Source organism: Meles meles, chromosome 12 (assembly GCF_922984935.1).
Source record: "Meles meles chromosome 12, mMelMel3.1 paternal haplotype, whole genome shotgun sequence".
In the NCBI taxonomy this organism is placed as follows: domain Eukaryota; kingdom Metazoa; phylum Chordata; class Mammalia; order Carnivora; family Mustelidae; genus Meles; species Meles meles.
The window spans coordinates 38,243,199-38,267,901 of NC_060077.1; the positions used below are offsets into that span (position 1 = coordinate 38,243,199).

At 40.6% G+C, this 24,703-nt stretch overlaps 1 protein-coding gene and 1 pseudogene across 14 annotated transcripts in view; both read right to left on the reverse strand.

The window, feature by feature from the left end:
• The window catches only part of PTPRM (protein tyrosine phosphatase receptor type M), a 793,799-nt gene that overhangs the window by 383,255 nt on the left and 385,841 nt on the right, over positions 1 to 24,703 (reverse strand). For all 14 annotated transcript variants that reach the window (XM_046025010.1, XM_046025008.1, XM_046025007.1 and 11 more), the window contains one exon: positions 18,609 to 18,902. In XM_046025010.1, the coding sequence (XP_045880966.1) occupies positions 18,609 to 18,902 (294 nt within the window). The remainder of the gene's footprint in view (positions 1 to 18,608; positions 18,903 to 24,703) is intronic.
• Positions 3,500 to 4,793, reverse strand: LOC123954353 (annotated as a pseudogene).

A 24,703-nucleotide genomic window follows, 5' to 3' on the forward strand; every position in this document is an offset into this window, starting at 1 on the left:
TTCTGCTATTAATTATTCAAAACGATATCACTTTCTGAGCATAAAGTGCTGGGAAAAGATAAATAATGCAAATGTAGTAAGGGTTCTACGCCCTCTTTGGGAGAAGAAGGTTTACTTTAAATGTTGTTCATTTGAACTAGTAAGTACATTATGTAACATGTTAACTCTCTGTCTCAAATGAAACACCTAGATTCATCAACTTTCCAAGAGAATAACTTAGGTATACGTGTCCAAACCGATTATTAAAATACTTCCTAAGTGCCCAATGATGATCTTATCAGAAAGAATTACCTAGTGTTAAGTGGTGGTATTTCTGCTTCTAAATCGCCAATTATTTTATATATAGAATATTCTATATTATTGTTTTCTCTTAAAGTCATTCTGAGAAACTGCAGGCTTCAATGCTGGAGGAGAACAGGTGGATGTTTCATACACATAGGCAGGGTAGACAGAGGTGGTCAGGAAAGCAAACTATGACAGAGGGTCAGTGATTTCCTCTGATGGCTTGAGCTAGATCATCTGAAGAAATCATCCCTCTGCCCTCACTGCTGTTTTCACTTTAGCTACAGTGAGAGCTTCGATAGTCACAATGAAATTAAAGACCCAGCTTACAGATAGGTCACCCCGGTAACATTCAATTTTCTTTGCCATGGGCCTGCGGCTCAGTGAAAACCCAGGTGTAGAGCCTAAAGCTTCCTGTCGGCTTCCATGGTGAAGCACTGCTTTTTAAAAGGTGCTACAGCCAATTCTGAAAGTGTCTTTGTTTTTAAAAAAAAAATTATGAAACAGTGTTGGAATTTACAGGAAAGATTATGCCATTCCCTGCTTACAGACCCTTCATGATGGTTAATATCTTAACCTTACTATTATAATACAAACCTTTTAAATAATTACAGCTGAGATTTGATCAGTATGCTCTAAGGGTCAGGTACCATATTGATGAAACAAAGAACAAGTTATGATTTCCTGGTGTTAAAAAGAAATTCTTTCAAAGCAAAAAAAGATATGTGTTGATATTTCAAAACACACAAAAAAAGTATTACCAATGTACCCCTAATAAATGAGCAGGACAAACTGGCCAATCTGAGAGTTTAATTGAGGATGAAACATTGAATGTGATCACCTCACTAAGTCTATATATCCTTTTGGCTAGAAATTATGTTTAATAACCAATGGTCAGAGTTCCACTTTATAAATTAAAATAAATTAACACCTGGCCTCAGACCCGTAGCAACAAGCAAACACACAAATTGAGAAGTAATAGAGAAGGTCACTTAATCTTACATTGTAGTTCTTAGCAGAGTTACAGCCTAAATGACCCTGGCAGATAATTATCTTTTATTCCTTCAGGTATCTCTTAGTGTCAAATAACTCTGTCAGTTTATATTTACATGCTATATGCAACTAGCCACCCCACGCCGTTTATGTCCATTTGATCTGATTCTATCTTGAAATGAGAGATTTTTATTGTCCCATCACATCCTTAAATCAACTCTGAACCAGGGCTGTAGGCTTGACTCACAGGGCCGGGTTCTTTGGTGAGGCAAAAAGGAAAGTGCTCCTGGAGTGGCAAGCAGGGCCTCTGAGAGCTGCTTCTGCAGCAACAGCCTCGCCGTGCACTTGTGCAAACGGACTAACTGTGCATGTGTGCGAACAGGCTTGCTGTGCACGTGTGCAAACAGCCTCGCTATGCACCTGTGTTAAATAGACTCACGGCACGTGTGCAAACAGGCTCACTGGGCACTTTTGTAAACAGAATCACTGTGCACATGGGCAAGGAGACTTGCTGTGTACATGTGCAAGGAGACTCACTGTACTTGTGCAAATAGGCTTCCTGGGCACTTCCGTAAATAGATCTGCTGTGCACTTGTGCAAACAGACTCACTGTACATGTGTGCAAATAGGCTTGCTGTATGCTTGTGCAAACAGCCTCACTGTGCACTTGTGCTAAATAGACTCACTGTGCACTTGTGCAAACTATGCACAAGTTCAAACAGGCTTGCTGTGCACTTGTATAAACAGATTCACTGCACTGTGCAAACAGGCTCACTGGGCACTTGTAAACAGAATCACTGTGCACATGGGCAAAGAAACTTGCTGTGCACGTGTGCAAGGAGACTCACTGCACTTGTGCAAACAGGCTTCCTGGGCACTTCTCTAAATAGATTTGCTGTGTGCTTGTGTAAACAGACTGACTGTGCACTGTGCAGACTGCTATGTACTTGTGCAAAGAGATCACTTCACTTGTGCAAATAGACGCATTGTGCCCTTGTGCGATGAGACTGGCTGTGCACTTGTGCAGACTTGCTGTGCACGTATGCAAGTTGCTTCTGCTTTCCACGACTCAGCTTCCCAGTCACCAAAATGTAGGTGTCAAATGAAGTTACTAAGAACTCAATCTTTCTTCTTTTAAGTATGTTCTGTTAGGGTGTGTGTCTTAACTGCGAAGGGGCTGCCATTTTACCCACCTTTCAGATGAACAGTAACCTGCCCCAATGTCATGGATCTTGACAGGAGAAGCAAGATTTCTAAGTCAGAAACAAACGACTTTATTATGAATGACACAGCAAGTAGCATGAACTTCCTGCTGCTGTGGGCTCCCCCGCCTCCAGAGTCCCACGGGTCCAATCATGCTTCACACGTAGTAGGTCTGTGGTACATATGAAGAACCATGGGTGTAGGGAATTCAAGTCTTTTCTTATGGGTGTAAGGAAACCAGTCTGCCTTTTGCTCCAGAGAGAGAGAGAGAGATTATCTCTGTTATACTGAGCAGTAATTCAGCTTGTTCTCTGCTCCAGAAAGAGGTACTAATTGTGTTGTTCAAGGCCGTTCCCTGTCCAAAGAGCCTTGAAACAGCCCAGAACAAAGATCACTGGTGCCTCTGCTGGCAAGGTATGCAGAAGCAAGAGAGACCCATGGAGAGCTGCATCCCAACATCCTCTCAACAAGCCAGGTGATGTAAATTTCTCTCATTATAACTGAACTCAAGTTTAGATCCACAATGAGTATAAAGAATGGATTTCCAGTTAATCCCTAGAGTAAATTTTTCTAGTATCCCTACTAAACTCAAGGATTTTTTTTTAATTAAAAGCAACATTCTCTGCAGATATTTCTAATCAGATATTATCTATTAGATGATTCAGACTTATAGCTAGTACTTAACATTTAGTCAAAATCAGAAACAAGCCTTGCCTAATTTCTCAACAGTAATTTGACTACAAATACTGCATTCAATTCATCAACTTGTATAACACACCCTGTCTGTTTTTGTTTTTTTTTTTTTTTTGAAAAGTTAAAAATTCCTTAATTTTTTATTCCTGGTACCACTACCACAATTTACAGGGCAATATACCTGATGTAATGAAAAGGAAAAGAAAAAGACAAAGCTACAACAGATAAAAGACCTCAGGAATGTACATCTAATTGACACTACATTGCATTAATCAAAAGCAAACTGTGGCTATGACAGCCCTGAACAAGAAGGGTTTCCTAAGCTGCAGTAACTTTTCTGACTATGGATCATCGTTCCTTCTGTGGCAGATTTTCACAGTTCCTCTAATGCATTTGGGACGACTGTCTCAAAGTAACCTGCAGCTTTCCTGACAACTCCTCGCTCTCTCTCCTGCTAAGAACTGTAGCCCTTTTCTTCTGAAAAATTTTTAGAACCTTCTGCTACCATATCCACCACTTTCACCACCAGATCCATAACCACCGCCATAGGGACTGCCCAAGCTTCTTCCACCACAACTGCCCCCCTTCATGTGTCCATAATTTGATTGCTGTTGTCCACGATCATTCCCCAAATCATTATAGTTCCCACCACCACCATAGTTACCTCCAAAATTTCCTCCTTCATTGTAACCATCATATCCTCCACCACCACCTCCATATCCACCTCCTTGGTTTCCATATCCTGGTCCACCACCTCCATAGCCTCCTCTACTATTGTAACCAGGACCACCACCATAGTCGCCACCATCACCTCCAAATCCATTATAGCCACCATCACCTCCTCCGTAACTACCTCTGCCGCCACCACCACCACCACCATAGCCTCCTCTTCCACCAAAGTTTCCACCACGCCCAAAGTTACCTCCACCTCCAAAGTTTCCTCCACGACCCGTGAAGTTGCCAGATCCACCTCCACGCCCTCTTTATGATCCAGCAGACTGCATTTCTTGTTTAGAAAGGGCCTTTTTCACTTCACAATTATGCCCATTAATAGTGTGGTATTTCTGAACAACAGTTTTATCAACTGTATCATAATCATCAAAAGTTACAAAAGCAAATCCTCTCTTTTTTCCACTCTGCCTGCCTTCCATAACTTCTATGGTTTCAGTCTTGCCATACTTTTCAAAGCAGTCTCTCAAATTATACTCTTCTGTATCTTCTTTAATACCACCAACGAAAATTTTCTTCACTGTTAGATGGGCACCAGGCTTTACAGAATCCTCTCTGGAAACAGCTCTCTTTGGTTCCACTACACGCCCATCAACCTTGTGTGGTCGGGCACACATTGCTGCATCCACCTCTTCAACACAAGAGTAAGTCACAAAACCAAAACCCCTGGAACGTTTTGTTTGGGGGTCTCTCATCACCACACAATCTGTAAGTGTACCCCATTTTTCAAAATGTTCTCTTAAACTATCATCTGTAGTTTCAAAGCTCAAACCACCAATAAGCAGTTTTCTCAACGGCTCTGGTTCCTTTGGATCATTTTGAGACTGGACTCGCCTCTTCCAACTCGAGTTCAATATGGGACCGAGAGGACCCTGTCTGTTCTTAAACAGCATTCATTCTCGTCTGTCCTTTCTAGTAGCTCCCCGAATCCCTAATTTCGTTCAGATTTTATTCTCCCTCCCTTGTGACTCAGGGATAGCGCATCCATCTCTAGACCCAAGGATACACATTTTTCTTTTTTTTATTAGACTAGGTTCACAACAAAACTGAGCAGAAAGTAGAGTTTTCCCATTTACACCTGCCTCCACACACATGCCCCTCACACTGATGAACTTGCATTGACTCATCATTCTCTGCCAGAGTCCATAGTACATTAGGGCTCACGCTCTGTGTGGTACATTCTATGGGTTTTGAAAAGTTACATTACAGTATCATTCCGGGTATCTTCACTGCCCTAAAAATCCTCTGCATTCTGCCTATTTATCCCTCCCTCCCCTCTAACCTCTAGCAATCACTGATCTTTTCACTGTTTGCCTCCTTTTGCCTCTTTCAGTTGGAATTCCGGTTGGAATTCTACATATGTAGTCTTTTTTTAAAAAAAAAAAAATTTATTTATTTATTTCAGAGAGAGTGATTTCAAGTAGGCAGAGAGGCAGGCAGAGAGAGTGGGGGAAGCAGGCTCCCTGCTGAGCAGAGAGCCCGATGTGGGGCTTAATCCTGGGACCCTGAGATCATGACCTGAGTGGAAAGCAGAGGCTTAACCCACTGAGTCATCCAGGCGCCCCACATATGTAGTCCTTTTAAATCGACATCTTTCACTTAGTGATAAGCATTTAAATTGCCTCCATGTCTTTTCATGGCTTAATAGCTCATTTCTATTTAGCACTGGATAATATTCCATTGTCTAGATGAACCACGGCTTATTTAGTGTCCTACTGGAAAACATCTTGGTGGCTCCAAGTTTTGGCAAAAATATATGAATTAAGCTGCTGTGAACATCATGTGCAAGTCTTTGTGTGGATATAAGTTTTGGACTATTCAGGGTAAATACTAAAAAGCTCTATTGCTGGACTACATGATGGCGTGGATTTCATTCCGTAAGAAATTGCCAAGCTGCCTGGCACAGTGGCTGAACAGTTTGGCATTCGCACTGGCCACCACTGAGAGTTCCTTTTGCCCCATATCCATACCAGCAAGGGCTCGTGTCAGTGTTCTGGATTTTGGCCATTCTAATAAGTATGGGGCACAAGGGTACACCTGCATTACTCCAATCAGTAATTCCCAACCAGCAACATCGGCACCATTTGGGAATCTGTTAGAAATATAAATTCCCGAGCTTGACCCCAAGCCTACTGAATCATCAATTCTGGAATGGGACCCAGCAATCTCTCTTGTAACGAAGCTTCCCGGTGATTCTGACACACACTAACACCACTGAGCTACGTTAAAGTTTGAGAGTAAGGACACTAAGCCAATTAGTTCATAAAAATTTCCTGGCTCTTATTATTGGTCCTTAATTGGCCTAATAGACTGAAAGAAAGGAGTGATATTCTGGGTGTGAGGAAATGTTTCTTTTTTCCTTTCTGGAAGATCTGAACAAAGCAATGTTTTCCTAGTGCTTCCAAAGGCCACATGATGACCCTGAAGAAGAGCAGCACAGGGTTGAAACCCGTGCAAGGGAGATTTGGAAAGAACTCATGCCCCTGGTAATACTGCTGAGCAATTAAATCAACACACTGTCAAGTGTGACTTATCTACGGACTTGCTGTTACTACAAGGAAATGCATGTCCTTATTAATCTGAATGAGCTGGCTTTACGTTATTTGCAGCCCAAAACATCCTGATGAAAACAATTTATTTGTCAAGTCTGCCCTAACGTGTATGTTTACCCTACACTCTTTGGGTAATTTCTGCAAACTTTGCTTCACTTAAACAGGCATGCACTGAAAACCAATGGAAGATATTATAAATTGGAAAGTCATGTGCGTGGGCAAGGTACTGACTTGTTTTACTCTCCACTGTATTTCCAAAGCCTAGGACAGTACCTATCAAATAACAGAGTCTTAATAAATATCTGTCAGATGGATATGTGAATGAATAGAAGAAGCAAACCAGAATAAGGGGTAGATGGTCCTGTAATTCGGTTATGCCCACTCAGCTTTCATACTGGCTGTCCTCTTAGCTGGTTTCCCTGTGGTCACTGGATATACACCCCACCTCATACAGCCTCCCAGAGCAAAGGTGAGGAAAGATCATCTTTCTCTGTACATCATTTAAGAGCAAAGGAACCCTTTCCAGAAGGCTCCCCAGCCCTGTAATCTTCCCTGCAAGACCTTTATTTTTTTAAGATTTTATTTTTTTAAAGTAATGTCTACATCCAACATGGGGCTCAAAGTCACAACCCTGAGATCAAGAGTTGTAGACTCAGCTGAACCAGCCAGGTACCACTTCCCTGCAAGACTTTTGACCAGAATTTCACAGACTGAAAAAATCTAAGTGCAAAAATAAACTCATTCTGAAATATTGTTCAAAGACAAGGTGGAAAAATACCTTCTAAAACAAGACTGGAAAGTGAGAAGCCACGAGGAAAAATAAAGAGTTTAACTAACAGATATTACTTCATTTCTGGCCGTTTTCCTGATAATAAATTAATTTGTATTTGGATCAATTTAAATTCTAATGACATTTTTATCCTACATTAATGTGTATGGACAGCCCCAAAGGATATGATAGATAGATTTAACTTTATAATTTAAACATTTCTCTTTAACAAAATATACCATGAATAAAGTCAAAAGGCAAATAGTAGAATGAGGGAAAATATTTGGAAAACATGTGATAGGCAAATGGTTCGCAACCCTACTACAACTAAAACACTCCTACAAAATGAAAAGAAAAATATTGGAAATGCATCCTAAGGATAGAAAGAGATAATCTGATGATGAAAAATTATAAAAAGTCAATGAAAACATGAAAAACTGTGAAATGCAAGTTAACATAGTGACATATTATTTCTAAACCAATAAACCGATAACAAAATTTAGAAGATCATTAATATTCAATGCTCAAATGCATGTTCAGAAACCATCACTGTCACACCTTGCTGATGCTGGAAACTTCTGGAAAATAATCTGACAACATCTACTAAAAGCTTAAATGCGTTTATTTTCAGCCCACCAACGATACCTTAAAACTGCAACCTCCAGAAATAAAACTATTTTAATATGAGATATACTTACAGATATTTATTGAAATATTCATTTTAACAGAAAACAATAACCACCTCCCTATCCATCAAAATGAAGAGAGCTGAGTGATTTAGGCTGTCCATACTCCAGAATAATAAATAGCTACTACTCAGAATGAGTTAAGTCTCTCTATATTGAACTAGACTCTAGCAACTAGAGAGATGGTCACTGAATACAGACAGATGAGAAATGAAGTTGCAGAATACCATGACGTTATGATCTCATTTGGTTAGAATTAGCAGTAAAGAACAGATCTGGGACATGTATGGATATTTATATGTGTAAATGGACATAGAGATGTGTAAAGAAAATACTTATTATTCCCAGGAGAGAAACTGAAAGAAAGATGAGGGAACCTATTTACTTCTGTATCATTTGCCTTCTTATATGCTACCTATTACTTCAGTAGTTAAAATGGATGAGAAACAAGATATAAACATTAACAAATAAAATGTTATTTATGATGAATTCATAGTCCAACTTAAAACAATATAGCCTATTTCAAGAATTGTGAAATAACATATAATACTTGACAGAAATATATATTAGTATATATATTATATATCTATATACTATTTGTAGCTTTTATACTGATAATTTAAGCTAGCAAGTGTTTTCAGTGCCAATATAAATATGTGTCTACTGTCACTTGCCTAGTTCTATATGGAGGAAGTGCTAGGACTTGGTCAACAGAAATATTTTACCAGAATAGTTATATTACTTGTGTTACTCCTTCTACAAGTGTAATAACATGGTTGGAAGATCAGCAATTTTGATATCAAACAGTTCTATTATCATTCTTATTTTAATAATAGGTGTAACCATATTTCTTAATAAAATTTCTTGTATTTGTAGTTTTAATTTCGTTTATATGCATTATTCATTTTTAAAGCTTTCTATTCACTTGCAATTTATTCTAATAGGTAATGTAATTACAAGTTCTTTATATTCTTAAAATTAATTTATAAAAAATATTACCCAAACAAAGAAGCATGGTTAATGCTCATAAACGAGAATCTTGACATATCATCAATGTTTCATAATCTCTTGCTATTACTGTGCACGTCTTAGTTCTCATTTATCTTACTTCTTATTAACTTAATTTTTAACCCCACAAGCAGCTTTATCCTTATGGAGTGGAGGAGGCAAGTTCCCATTAGAGGCCAAATGTCACAGAATGTGCTCAGATGAGTCAGATGTCCACGTGAACAGGGACACATATGCTGACAGCTGGTTTGATAAGAGGAGGCGGAACCTGGGCTTGCTTAGGGAAGAATGAGTAGAAGCACACAGATGTCTGAGGTCAAAGATAAAATGCATCTATTTCCCATCCCATGACACTGCCGCATCTGAAGTTCCAGGCACAAACGTATGGCATCCTGGTAAGTTAAGACTAACTGAACTTTTCCTAGTATGTTCTGGAGACAAAGGCCCTCCTGAGACTAGGTGTTTCTGTTCTTCAGTCAGGGGCCGAGAATACAGGTAAGCCTGTCTAGAGGCAGTCTTCACAGTGGAAGATTTGACCTGTGCATTCGAGTTCCTCAGATCCAGAGCATCAGAGGAACCCTCATCTCTAGGTCCATGTGGGTGGCTCAGTCAGCTAAGAGTCTGCCTTTGGCTCAGGTCATGATCCAGGGTCCTGGGATCAAGCCCTGTGTAAGGAACCCCCACTCAGCAGGGAGCCTGCTTTTCCCTCTCCGTCTCTCAGTGTGCTCTCTCTGTCTCTCTCATAAATAAATAAATCTTAAAAAGAAAATAATCTCATTCAAAAAGGGTCCTCAACTTTCCTGAGGTCTGTGGGTAAACAAGCAAAAGGAAAGACGTCCCCCCCAGAACACTCAATCTTAGGCTGCCTCGCTGTGCTACTCAAACTGTGGTTGTCAAGCTTTGTGTGTTCTGGACAAACTTTGAGTGTTCTGGGGCAGTGCTCTTCAAAGGGTCTTCACACTTATCCTTTTTTCTTTGCCACCCTTCAGTGACTCTGGGTCATACACGGTGTTCTATCCTGACAACACCTGAAAGAGTAAAAAATGCAATGTCCCCCCAGGTTCCCGTGAGCACACAGTCACACATTAGCTTGAGGATATACATATGATTTTTTGTTTGTTTTACTTAAAGCAAACTGAAACTCGATGTGTATATCAAACAAAACCCAATCTACTCAGCTTAACAGCCCTATTGGAAGGTTTGCCATAGTATTTTGTATCCTCAGTGGTGACATGTTTATTAATTTTTTAAACTGCCTACTTCGAACTCAGGGTACACTAGGTGACCAAAGTACCCCCCTAGCCATTTTTCATGCATTAGTGCATTTACTTCTTCTGGCAGTGCTATGAAGAAGGTGCTGGCATCAGTGGAAAATGGACCAGAATTATCTGGAAGCTTAGGTCCAGAATGGGTAAGTAATTTGTTGAGCTATTTTTAGCTATTAGTATCAGAACCAGGACTCACCCCAAGTCAGTCAGCCTTGAAAGTGAAAGAAGTTAACCAATGGGTTTTCTCTTCCTTGGATTGATTCAAAATATTTACAAAGGCAGTAACAAAACCACAAACCTTTATGATTTAGAATGGCCAATCATGCTCTGAGTCCTGTCAAAAACTCAAGCATTCAGTACCTATTGAACACGACTGGGAACGCTGGTAGATTCTAAATGCTTACAGAGAGACTGTAAAATGCAGCGTGACTGCATCATAATTTGATAAGGAACTAATAAGGCATTTTCTCTAATAAAAATTAATAATTTCATTATCAATACTTCCTTTTTTTGCCAAACATATGACCCAGGACCTCTTTAAAAAATTGTCCAAAGAAGATTTAATATATGTCTTCCTTTTCTAGAAGATACCTACATGTGAAGCAGAGGTGCTCTCAAGCATTCTGGCGGCTTTAGGACATCACTCAACATACTGTAGCTGGTGCTCAATTAGAGGCTGATTCGGCTACGACTGATGTTTCTCCATGATAACAAACCCCTCTGACAGAGGCTGACAGATCAGAGCACTACAACAAGGAACGTGGTCAAGCCCCTAACTGACAGATGTACAAAATGTACCTGTAATGGTTTTGTGATTTTCTTTTTCAGTGTTAAATGGCCCATTAGACACAGCTGGGAGAGGCCAAAGGCCGCTGACTGATAATCCCCAGAGCCTTCTCTTCATTTCTCCATCTCCTCAGTTTATTGGAAGCTACACAGGAAGCTGCCTACAAGTTTTCCAAATCACGCCTCCATGTACTGTTAGCGGGCTCATTCTTCACAGTGCAGGGGCCTGCTTGATACCTTTCAGAGAACTATGAGAAGCCTTCAAGTGTCACTGGAGAACTCTAAAAGCAAAAACCTCCATCTGGTCTCTTTGGAGGCTCTTCCAAACCTCTCCTACACAACGGCTTGAGTAGTTCTATCCTACACTGCCCCCTCACATGCCATGCCCTGGGGTTCACAGAGAGAGAGAGAGAGAGAACCGACTCAGTGTTTAAAGGCAGCTGGACTGGAGGAGTGGGTATCACAAAGCCTCTGCAGCATAAAGTCGGGCAAGGAAGGTGCTGAATGCACCGTAACCAAAAAAAAAAAAAAAGGTGCTGCATTGCTACAGTGTTCCTGTCCTCTACCCAAATGCAAGGATGCTACTCAGTGTAATGTATTTATATCTAGCATCTAATAGGGAAGACACTTTTTATGTCCTTTTAATGTTTATAATTAAAAAAGGTTCTTAATGGTCTAATGTGTTGGAAATGCATTAAAAACACGATGCCCTTTGGCAGAACTGTTTTAGAAGTAGAATTAGAATACTTTTTTTCCTGGTAAATAAACTTAAATTAAAAATAAATTATGTTCTATTCAATGAGATCTCTGGTCTGTACTCCCTGTGAATAACATGCCATGGTTAGCTCTTAGAGAGGCTCCCATCTGCCCCTGAGTCTCCCGGGTCAGCCGTCTAAGTCCAGATATATATTGTAACACCAGTGGCGGTTTTGTATGGAAAAGACAAATTGGGCTATCCTGGATTTGGGAAGAAAACAAATCAGGTTTTGGCAGGGTTTAATTCCAGATCAGCCCCCTTCCAACCAAAATGATTCTTCTTCTCCCACAGGAAGAACCAAGACTAATAAACAGACAGTGAGGCTGGCCTGCCCTGGAACACAGGGATCAGACAGGGTGGGCTTCACGGAGGGCCCCCTCGCTGAGATGCTATACGCCTCTTTGCCCATGCGTGAACCTCATCCACGTGTATGTAAAATGGTCTCTCCAGTGTCACGTTTAGCAAACATGAGAATTAACATTTTCAACGCAATGTTAACCTGAATCTCATGAGACTTAGACCAGAGCAGGTAGGACAGAGGGAGCTACTACAGAAAGCATGCTAAAGACATCCTCAGGGTGTGATGAAAGACAACCTGATACTCTAGCCCTCAAGTGAACAGAACATTCCCATGGTTAGGGCTGCTGATGCTCTGCTTAAGTATGCAGGTGTTTCATCCACGCCCATGGCCAGGACACAAGAGAGCAGAGAGACACGAATATATTTGTTCTCATTCAACAGTTCAACTGCCATCACAAAGGAGAGGGGATACATGAAAACACACCATACTGGATTAGACACAAACTCGATCCTTCCCGGACCGTAGAGCATTGGAAGGTATAGGGACACGAAGCAGATGAGAAGTATGTCCCACGTCTCATGTCACTGAAGGTAGATAAGACTACAGATAAGACAGCTGTAACTGCATGTGATGAAAGCAACAGGGTAGAACAAAAATAAATTTCAATGTAACATATATTCAAAGATTCTATCACAATTATGTAAAAGGTTCTAATGAGGTTCCTATAGAACAAATATACATCTTTATGCAAATGAGTATAAAAATGTACCCACTTTATGAAGAGAATGGGACATTATAAAGAGCACTGTAATTTCTTGTATGACTTTATATTCAGTGGTTGACGGGACGGCTGTACCATTCTGACACAGTACTTCCGGGTACTTACTTGTACTTGACCCTCCGAAAGCACAGCAGTACTACCTGCTTTAGTTGGCAAGACTTCTGTGAGTCATAAAGATGAAGCATTTTTTTAATACACTGAGCAGTATTAGTTTCATTGAAAGCCCAAGTTGGTGCTTAAAGTCTCAAAATAGTTTACAAAGAATCACATAAACGAAATATACACAATATAATTATCAGAGTAATTAAAAGGTACAACCACCCATACCATAACATGAATGAACCTTAAGGACACAATGCTCATGGAATGAGCCAGTAACGAAAGGACAGATTTTACATGGTGCCATTTACAAGAGGCACCTCAAGTAGTTAAATTCTTAGAGACAGAAAGTAGAATAGTAACTGGCAGGGCCTGTGAAAGGGAGTTGGGGGATTTGTATGGCTAGAGAGCTTCAGTTTTGCAAAATAAATTAGTTCTAGACATTGAATGTACTCAGCGTTATTGAACTGTACATTTAGAAATGATTAAGATGGTAAATTTTATGTTATATGATTTTGCCACAATTAAAAATAACAGATAACCTAATAAAAAATCTCCTGCTTCTCTCCATTCTGTCTCTCTCTCTTTCTGTATAGCATTTAACATACCTCATGCATGTATGTGTATGTATATAATAGATATATTATACACATATTTATGTATATATGTGTATGTATATGTATATGTATAAAAACGTGTATATATATATATATATATATATATATATATACACTTTTTTTTGACTGCACACTTCATCCCTCAATAGATCAACTCTAACGGCAGATCTTACCCTGTTGCTCTCCCCTCAGAGGCAGGAGCAGCGCCTTGGAAATACGGGTGTTTGATAAATATCTTACAAGTAAATTTTTTTAAAGGTACAAGCTTTTTTTTTTTCTTTTCCAGATTTTTAGTTATATTAATTCTAAAGAACGCATTTCAGTTCAGCTTGATTTTCTTTTCACTCTCGCCAATCTTAATTGGTAGGTCATTCATTTGTCACCATCCTTTTAACTCCTGGGGCCGGTTGTTAGCAAGTCACTTAGACACAGTTAAACAATAACTAGGATACATAAAAAGCAATATCCCAAAATAAAACACATAAAAAGTCTACTGTGAAAATTAATCTAACAGCATCTCCCATTTCTCTTTTTAAAGTAGCTACCACTTACTGGCTTGTGATACAGAGCTGTGCATAATTATAGGAATGTAAGATATAATAGAAAATACAAACTAAATTATATTTTGCTGAAGTGGATACTGAAGTAATTTCAACTCTCTGAGGTTACCTGACTATAGCTAAATTGCAAAATTGGAAAAAATACCTGGGTATGTGTATCAATCTTCAAACTAGCTCCTTACTATAATCATTTTTAAAAAATTACTCCATATAGGAAGAACATTTTATCACTTGTAAAATCCCTTTACAGATAAGATCTAACCTCATCTTCACAGACACCTCTGATAGTCAAGGCCGGCATCACTGCCCTTATTTAAGGAGATGGAGAAGGAACCAGAGAAGCTAAGTGATTTGATCAAGCTTACAGGAGGAGCGCCTGTGCATATATTTGAAAATAATTTTCAGAAACACAAGAAGCAAGAGCTCTGGAAGTGTACTACCATACAATTCTTGAAAGAAATCTGACTGACCAGGTAATGAGGTTGCTTCTACTAGCCACACACGAAAATCAATTCCGTTGCCCAGAGAAGGATAATAAATACTGATCTTGCCATTTTAATGCAAGAGGCAAAATACATTTTCATGGGTGTCACCAAAACACAATAGGACAGGTCTCACTGGCACAGCACAGAAATGGAAACGGAGAGCTTGTCCAAAAGAAACAGATTTAATGGAAGAAATGAGAGAATGGCATGTGTCATGAATGCAGTGTTCCACTGCACAGAATTCTGTGAGCCCGTGCTATAAAACTGGTCCTTGGATTTTCAATTTGCCAGATAAGTAATATTTGTAACACATCTAGGGCAATGAAATCAGGTTGCTAACATCCAATTATTTTGACTGAAAATGTTAAAAGATTTTTTTTTAAATGGCAGTTAACTTTTATTGACCATTTGGTCTATGTCAGGTTCTGTTCTAGGTGCTGTACCTACACAGTCTCCTTAAAGTTTCATGGCTACAATAGGGGATCTATATTTTGATCATCAGCCCTGTTCTATAGATAAGGCAGTGGAAACCAAGGGAATGTCATCAGTGTTCCCATGGTCCCACGTATAGCTCCGGGCAGAGCCAGAACTCAGTCTCCGGAAGCAAGGTCCCAGAGCCCATATTCTTGGCTTTAATACCCTCTAGCATCATCATTTCATAAAAGGGATAGTTTAACACAAAAACCAGGCACAGTATCTCAAAATAAGAGTCATTTCTTCAAATTTAATCTAGTTAGCAGTATTAAAAACTCACTAGCTCCCCCGTTTTTGCTCAGACTTTTGTAAATGTCATCATAGACCTCCCTCCATGGGTCTGCCCAGCAGGGCTGGAGAAGCATGGGAATGGGGTTTCTAGACCAGGATAAAATAAAAGTGAAAGTCAGAGACTTTCAGGGTAGAAACATACAATGGATCATCTCTTTAAAAAGAGAACAACACATCAATCAGAGAATCTTCATGTCGAAAACATCTGCAGGGTCACCCAGTTCAATCCTCTTCTGAATATAGAAATCACCTTCTACAATGTCAGGTTCTACTTGAATGGGTCAGCCACTGGAAACTCACTACTCATGATTCAGCTCTTGTCAAATTTGTACAGACCCTCTGTTCTTCCCCATCACCTTTCTAAATTCTTTCCATCATTCCTCATTGGTGGAGCAAGGTTCCAGAACCTTTCCGAACCTAGATGCTATCCCTAGAGCACAGGCCATTTTGTGTTCTCTTAATAAAATACAGGGAGCAGAAATCAGTGTGATAATTGTAGGGAGGCTGATTAGCCCTGGTACAATAAGACCATCACCTTCTCCATCATGGGTGTTTGGCTTTCTTAATGCAACCTAAGATTATAGTAGGCTTTGTGTGTGGGGGTGGGGTGGGATAGTGGTAAGAAAATAACAGTACAGAGTGATATGGATAGTATGGTAGATTCATATGCATTTAAGCCAAATTCTCCATCTTTTTAAATATATGTTGCTTCTAAATTTTACTCTAGTAAAATTACTCTAGTTCCATAGTAGTACTGTTGGGTTTTAAACCATAAGGATGAATGTGCAATTATTCCTCCTACTTATCACCCTATTTGACTCATCCACTGATCAAGCTTGGCCAAGGACAATTTCCAACTACTTTTCAGAATGCTTAGAGGCCCTCCCAGCTTATAACCTCCATGACTTGCTGCTCTCTGTGAGCCCCAAATGCTCACAAACCATCCAAGTTACAGTGGGGACCATCCTGCATTTTTTAGTCTCCAGTCTGCAGCACCCGTATCCTTCTTTGTACCTCAGTCCTGCCTTCCACCATGTTCTACTGCTCACTGGCTGTGTGCATCAGTCTTATCTTCACATTTTCTAAAGAGCCTCAGGTCAAGGAAGGGTGAAACTATTTTTTTTTTCATACAGTAAAAAGAAATTTGACTTCACTTTCCTCACCCACCTCCGATGACCCCCCTCTTTATTTCTAGCTCTGACTCTCCAACCTAACACACTCCTACTTTCTAAGACTGACTTCCCCAACTATAGCTGTTCCAATAATGTTCAAGGTTGGCACCTGACACTCCAGGAATCGTATCAACCTCGGATTGCAAACACTGAAAAAAGCACACTTTGTCATTAGGCTCCCTTGCTTACATGAGGTTGAACACTTTTGAAGGCATAGTGTTGGTATGCAAATGTCAATTCAGAATTGGTTTTAATTTCTTTAAAAGTACTGACAGTCTAGGATAAAAGGTATGTTGTCTCTTTGAAAGTTGTATATGCACGTACACATCAAGTAGCAATAAAATAATTCAAGCATTCTATTCAGGGGAAATGTATGTAACAGTTGTGTCAGTAGCTGAAATACACAGGCAGAAAACCAAGAGACAAGACAAAATCTGTAAGGGAGAACAGGACTGGAAACATTAAGTAGGCGGGGTTGTTAGTGATGAGAATGAAACAGATGGCATCCTCTCTTCAGTCTAGACAATGGAATTCTAACCCTCTTTTGGACAGCGAGGGAGACTATATATTGCTGTGCCCAAAATAGGATTCCTTAAAATCACACTGAAGTGAAATAGCACTAAATGTACTGCTCATGGAGAATGCTTGGAGGACAGAAGGTCCCGCGGGCTCCCATGTCCCCACTCATAATAAGGGGGTGTCAGCAACTGCCTGGGAGCCTTCACAAGGCAGTTACCAAATCAATAACAGGTTCGAAAGCTGGGCCTCTACTGTGAAATGATATATCTGGTGTTATACATTGCTATTGTTTGCCCTGTAACAGATGATAGGATCATATAAGAAATTATTTCACAAAAAAATAAGGGCAGTTTTATTCAACTAAAGAGACAGGGGAGATGACATCATTTGGAATCCTGAGGAAGAGAAAGCACTTTCAAACTCCTTTCTCCTTGGACCTGTCAGCCCGGGCTTTGTGAAGGGCCCGTCCAGAGCTGCAGTTTATTCCAGAAATCCCACACCCGGTGGTGGATCTGGGAAAAAGACACAGGGTTGGCTAGAACCGGCCCATCATGAACACCCAGAAGGGAGCTGCTCCCTCTTCTAAAGAAATTCAACAACAACAACAACAACAACACAAGCACAGAATTTGCCCAAGAGTACTGAACTTGCAGAGCAGTATACAACCTATTATCATCATTTCTCCTCCTGGTGAGGGGCAGACTGTCCTCTGAGAACTTTCAAAACTTAAAAAAAATGACATATACGGTTGGGTTTACTTACATAACGCTATCTGAAGAATCAGTTAATTCCATAAAAATTTACTGAATCGCCTCACCTCAGCCCACCATTCAATACAGAGATCCTTCACATCACCGAGGAAAGAACATTGGAATGTCCCAATATATCATTTCTCTCTACTTCCCTAGCAGAAAGTAGCCACACAGAAACAGCGCTAACACCTCTCATGGGAGCTTTCTTCAGGTTTTGATTTTTGTAAGGTGCTACATCAACCCTACTTTATTTAAGCTGTGCACCGGGTTTAGCATAGTCAATTAGAACTTTATAATCTCAACTTGAAGACCGCATACAGCCCACAAATCACCCTGGCTTAGTTTACAAATGGGCCCTGTGTCATTGGCAAGCAGCCCCTCCATTAAATATCCATCAATAAAAACACAGCTTTAAAGCTATCTCTGAGTTGGACTCTGTTATTCCAATGCTCCTCCAGGCTAAAAGCACATTAATGGTGAACATAAAACAAGGGGACCAGGGTGAGAGGATCTGACCTCTGCACAGACATCACTGAAGGAGACAGTCTCTGTCAACTGTAGGGAGAATTCCTACACAAACTAGATGACACTCACAGGAAAGTATAAATAAAAAATAGGGTAAAAAGAAGTGGAGGTTGCCCATAGATACCAAGCTTTGAGGTCCCAAGTCCACAGGCTGTCAGGCTACCACCTGGAGGTGAAGGGAATTATTCATTCCCACAAAGGATGCTGACGGAGCTGGGGAAGCATATTAACCACCTGAGAAACACAATGCTGCAAGTCAACACCCAGAAAGACAGTAGCGACTGGTCCCAGGTGTCCCTTACTCACCGGCACACTTTGTCCTGGTTCTGAGAGCTGGCCCAGGAGACCCAGTGCCGCCCTCCCCCGGCCTGGTGAGCAGCACACTGATCTCGTATTCTGTATCCGGGTCGAGGTGTCCAATTTTGTAACTCGTGGAATCCACCGGCTGCCGGTCGTTCCAGCTCCCACTCGCTGTGCAGTACTCCACCTCTCGGGCAACAATGGGCCCGTCCCCATTGATGGAGTTGGCGTTGAGTTGAATCCAAAGGTAGGTTGCCCCCACGGAGGCAAGCTGAGGTGGAGCGATGGGAACAGGGGGCTCTGGAAGGCAAATCAGAGCTATCTTTCAGACATGTTGCCCTTTAGTTTTAAACCAGCTGAATGTACATCAATTATTAAAATAAAGAAGCTGTGCATATGCCAGGAATGAAGTGATGAGAATGGTTTTGTTTAGGTTATTAAGAAAAATCATACTGGTGAAGTCTTTCCCCATGTTCAGATTTGTGAAAAAAAACAACTTTTTTAAAAAAAATTTATTTTCAGTGTAACAGTATTCATTGTTTTTGCACCACACCCAGTGCTCCATGCAATACGTGCCCTCCCTATTACCCACTAGCTGGTTCCTCAACCTCCCACCCCCCGCCCCTTCAAAACCCTCAGGTAGTTTTTCAGAGTCCACAGTCTCTCATGGTTCATCTCCCCTTCCAGTTTCCCTCAACTCCCTCTCCTCTCCATCTCCCCATGTCCTCCATGTTATTTGTTATGCTCCACAGATAAGTGAGACCATATGATACTTGACTCTCTCTGCTTGACTTATTTCACTCAGCATAATCTTTTCCAGTCCCGTCCATGTTGTTACAAAAGTTGGGTATTCGTCCTTTCTGATGGAGGCATAATACTCCATCGTGTATATGGACCACATCTTCCTTATCCATTCGTCCGTTGAAGGGCATCTTGGTTCTTTCCACAGTTTGGTGACCGTGGCCATTGCTGCTATAAACACTGGGGTACAGATGGCCCTTCTTTTCACTACATCTGTATCTTTGGGGTAAATACCCAGTAGTGCAATTGCAGGGTCATAGGGAAGTTCTATTTTTAAAACCTAAGCTTGCTCAAGCAGGGATACCCCAGTTTGTTTTAGGACACAACTCATTTTTCTCAGGCTCAAAGGATCTCCCCCCTCCACTAAAAGTAACTTGCTAAAGCTTTCTCAGTGGTAGTACTTAAGTTCCATGAGGCACTCTATTGCCAAGTTCCTTATTGAGGAGGTCTTTGAAATCATCAAAGGTGTTAGTTACCTATCTCATTAAATTCAGTTTCCTTATATTTATTATTCCACAGTTTTCATCAATTTTAAAACATGGCCAAGTTTAAAGTTTCTCTCGTCTTAAATGCATTTCCAGGATGACTTTCTGCACCCACAATCCCCCACCACAGTGGACTCATTCAGCTGCAGAAGTAAGACATTTGGATAAGAAAGCCTACCACTGCTTCTGTTCAAGGAGCCTCTAGTAATGAGTCTTACAAAAGCAGAGAGTAGGAAGAAAAGCTCTAAAGGAAAGTGCCAGCCAGGCCCAGCTTGATAAAATTCCAAGCAATCAATAGCAAATACTCTTCAAACCCAGGAAAGTCTCTTTCATTGTTTAAAACCTGAGATGGACTCTTTTTCTGCAACATTGTCTGAGGAGGGAGAAATAGACAATCATGTTTTAAATAGTATTCCCAATCTATCAGTGAGGTGTTGGTTGAATGGCTTTGCCAGGCACCAAGTGAAGGCATCTTATATGCCCAGTGTCATGGTACATGATACTGGAAAGGGAGAAAACTGTATAAAATAGTGTATTTCTACCTTCATAAATCTCCATCTAAGGAAAAAAAAATGTAAGTAGGATCTGGTGATTTTTATTTTTATTTTTATTTTTTTAGTTTCAGAGGTAGAGTTTAGTGATTCATCAGCTGCTCATCCCATCAAGCGTCCTCCTTAATGCCCATCACCCAGTGAGCCCATCCCCCCCACCCCCGGCCTTCCCCTCCAGCAACCCTTAGGTTGTTTCCTAGAGCTCAGCATCACTTATGGTTTGCCTCCCTCTCTGATTTTTTCAATCAGATCCGAGGGCCTCACTAAACCATCCAATCAGTAGTAGCGACGGGCGGTGTGTACAAAGGGCAGGGACTTAATCAACGCAAGCTTATGACCCGCATTTACTGGGAATTCCTTGTTTATGGGGAATAACTGCAATCCCCGATCCCCATCACGAATGGGGTTCAACACTTTTTTTTTTTTTTTGCAGGCTGAAACCCTAGTTTTATTTCAGCATCAGCAACATCTTAGCCATCACAAAAATAAACTCTACCAAGGGCGACAGGTGGTTTGTGTCTTTTTGGGTGAGTGTGTGTGTGTGTGTGTGTGTGTGTGTGTGTTTTAACTCCTCGGTTAGCACATTTGAATGCACAAAAAATAAAGCCTGCTATGTTCCATTGTGGGCATAGGTTGGCTTGCATATTGTAAATTCTGTCAGCCCCACAGTGGACACAGCCAACTGCTCAGGGTCTTGTTTCCTACTGACAGGAATCTCATTGCAGCTAGGACAACTGACCTTGGCCCTTGGGATGATACCGGGTGGATCCCTAGACTAAGATGCCAATAACAACAGTTCTTGTTGTAGGGTGGAGGTGTCTTTGTTCTTTTTCTGTAATCGAGGTGCGAAGACTCTTACTGACTTTCAAAAATCGCTAGGAAATCTCATCAGACTGCATCAACATGGACACTGAAAGCCGAATTGTAGTTGCAAGACTACAGAATTCACAGAGACTTACTAAAATATTGCTCCTATTGTTCATAAACCACAACTTTGTGCTAGCTCTTCACTTCTTTAAACAGTTCTTACTCAACTCATCATGATTTAACATCAATTTATATCATTAGGCAGATTCCTTGAACCAAGACATGAAATGGGCCTTTTATAGTATATCCTAAGGCAGTTATGGAGCCAGGCTGAAAGAGCAGTTAATTACTTTGAAGTTGCAAATGCTAGGAAGGGTTGCTGAACTGCCATTCAAAATACAACTCAGGGGCAAGGTCACAAAGGTTAGTGAGCACACCAATTCAGTTAGGATACTGTTACTAGTATCCTAACATAGACATGATTTTAATGCTTGCTTGACCTGCATATATTTTCTCTATTAATTCCCCATGAAGAAAAGTATCAAATATGTGAAATAAAATGAAAGGTTCCACTGGAAGCTGGAACAATTGCGCTAGACTTTCCAAGGGACTTTTACGTTGCTGGAAGAGTCCGTACCAGAAGAAGTCAATATTTAAATTTTGAATAATTCCTGAAGTGAAGAAAGGAAGAGGAGAAGGAAGGAAGTCCACCTATACTAAATGACAGAAAGCAACTTAAAATATATGATTCTAATGAAAGTGCAAGTTCACAATTAAAGTATAGTTGACCCTTGAACAACATAGTTTGAACTGCATGAGCCCACTTATACATGGATTATTTGCAGTGTTGTAAATATATTTTCTCTTCTTTGTGATTTTATTAATAACATTTTTTTCTCTAGGTTACTGTAAGAATACAGTATATGACACACATACAAAATGTGTGTTAATAGACTGCTTATGTTATTGGTAAGGGTTCTGGTCAGCAACAGGTTATTAGTTAAGTTTCTGGGGAGCCAAAAGCTATATGCGGATGTTCAGTTACACAGGGGTTGATGCCTCCAACTCTTATGCTATTCAAGGCTCAACTGTAATTTTATTTTTTTTATTTTTTTAATTAATTTTATTTATTTATTTGACAGACAGAGATCACAAGTAGGCAGAGAGGCAGGCAGAGAGAGAAGAGGGGAAGCAGGCTCCCTGCTGAGCAGAGAGCCTGATGCAGGGCTTGATCCCAGGACCCTGGGATCATGACCTGAGCCAAAGGCACAGGTTTTAACCCACTGAGCCATCCAGGCGCCCCTCAACTGTAATTTTAAACCAAGCCAGCAATGAAAGAATTTATACACATACAGATACATAAACACGTATCTAATGATAAATATATGCAAATGACTGATACATATCTCACATAACTAAATGATACTGATACACATGCACATAGACACAAATTGTGAAGATCGTATGAAATATTTTTTATGTCCCCGATTAGCAAAAGCGTGGTAGACATAAGTAAGGTAGGAGTTACAGTTATTAAATGATGTGGGTTTCCTTTGGGGGGGTACCAAATCAGGTACCAAATCAGTAAGAAAATTACAAGCTCTCTAGACTCTGGTTTTCCCATTTCTTAGAAGATCAACACTCCACATATTACACGCATACAAAAAAGAGTTAAATTCTATACAAGTGGCCTCAAAAGTGTCAGCGCATATTTTAAAGTAATTATTTTTATGTGTAAGGTAATGTCTACTTTATGTATAAGGTAATTATGTATCTTTATGTCAAGGTAATACTTTATGAAGCATAACATGCTAGTACAATTCAGCATGTTATCTCTCTTTAAAATATAAAACATATGAAAAATATGGCCATAAAATTATAAGTGGAGGAAAAGTCAAATTTCAGAATTGAGCCACAACTGCAAGCCAGCTGTCCCTGGCTTTGGTCGTGTGCAGCAATGAAAAGAGGTGCCTGGACATTTTTATTTTTATCACAAGGAGCCAAGCTACCACGATGCCATCCTAAGACAGGAAAATGGGCTGTATAAATGTGAATAACAACCCATTCATTGTGCTCACGTTTGTTCTGGGAGACTAGCAATTTATGCCATCCAATTTAGCCATCCAACAAATGAACTTTTGCACAGAGGCCATTCTGAGCAAGGTTACGAGATTTACATTATACTGATAATGAAGCATGAAGCCTCAAGAACAGGGCTGGTCACAGTGAAATGCTGGAGCGACTATCAGTCAGAAAATGGAACACAATCATAGAGAACTGAGCCGGGAGGAACATTAAGTACTAATAATGATAATAAAGAACTCAGCCGTGGAACACTGAGGCTGCTGCTTTACTGGATTTGTTGGTAAATGCTGTTTTCTTCCTTCCTTCCTTCCTTCCTTTCTTTTTCTTTCTTTCAAGATTTTATTTATTTATTTGTCAGAGAGATAGAGAGCGAGCATAAGCAGGGGAAGTGTCCGGCAGAGGGAGAAAAAGGCTCCCCGCTAAGCAGGGAGCCCGATGCGGGACTCAATCCCAGGACGCTGGGATCATGACTTGATCCCAAGGCAGACGCTTAACCCACTGAGCCACCCAGGCGTCCCTGGTGTCTGTATTCTACACGGTGACTCCTCACCTCTCAGAGAGCCTTCTGCAGACTAGGATAGGCGTTACTGTGAAGAATTAGCTTTTTTATGGCTCTTAAACATAAACTCAAGTCTTAGCCAGACCAGCTAAAGTTTCACCACAAACTAAAATTCCTAAGAATCTGCTGTGACAAATTATATTAGCGGGGTAGATATTTCAATGTGCACAACATCAGTCCTTCCTGCTTGGGGGAAGGCTCACCAATAAACATTTCTCTCCTAAGCCAGGAGTGACTGATATTGACAGCAGGGATTTCACAACAGAAGCATATGCCGGGTGCCTGGGTGGCTCAGTGGGTTAAGCCGCTGCCTTCGGCTCAGGTCATGATCTCAGGGTCCTGGGATCGAGTCCCACATCAGGCTCTCTGCTTGGCGGGGAGCCTGCTTCCCTCTCTCTCTCAATCTGCCTGCCTCTCTGCCTACTTGTGATCTCTCTCTCTCGCTGTCAAATAAATAAATAAATAAATCTTTAAAAAAAAAAAAAAAAAAAGAAGCATATGCCAAAGTCACCTATAGATTTTATAAGAGAGGCTGTGTCCCCAGAGATTTTCATTTAATATAGGTGTGGTGCAGGGAGGGAAGAAAACCTGGGCGGGCATTTAGGTTTTTTAAAATTCGGAAAGAGGGCAGTGACAAGCATTCCTAAATGAAGTTCACTGATGCCCAGAAGCAGGGGGTAAGGATCACCTCGCCCACCCCCATCATAGCCCTGACATGTGCCGGTGGCTTATTATGCATACTGTTCTAAGTGCCATTCATCTACTTTTTGCACTTGACCTTCCTGATCACCCCACAGGGAAGGTGAAATTATT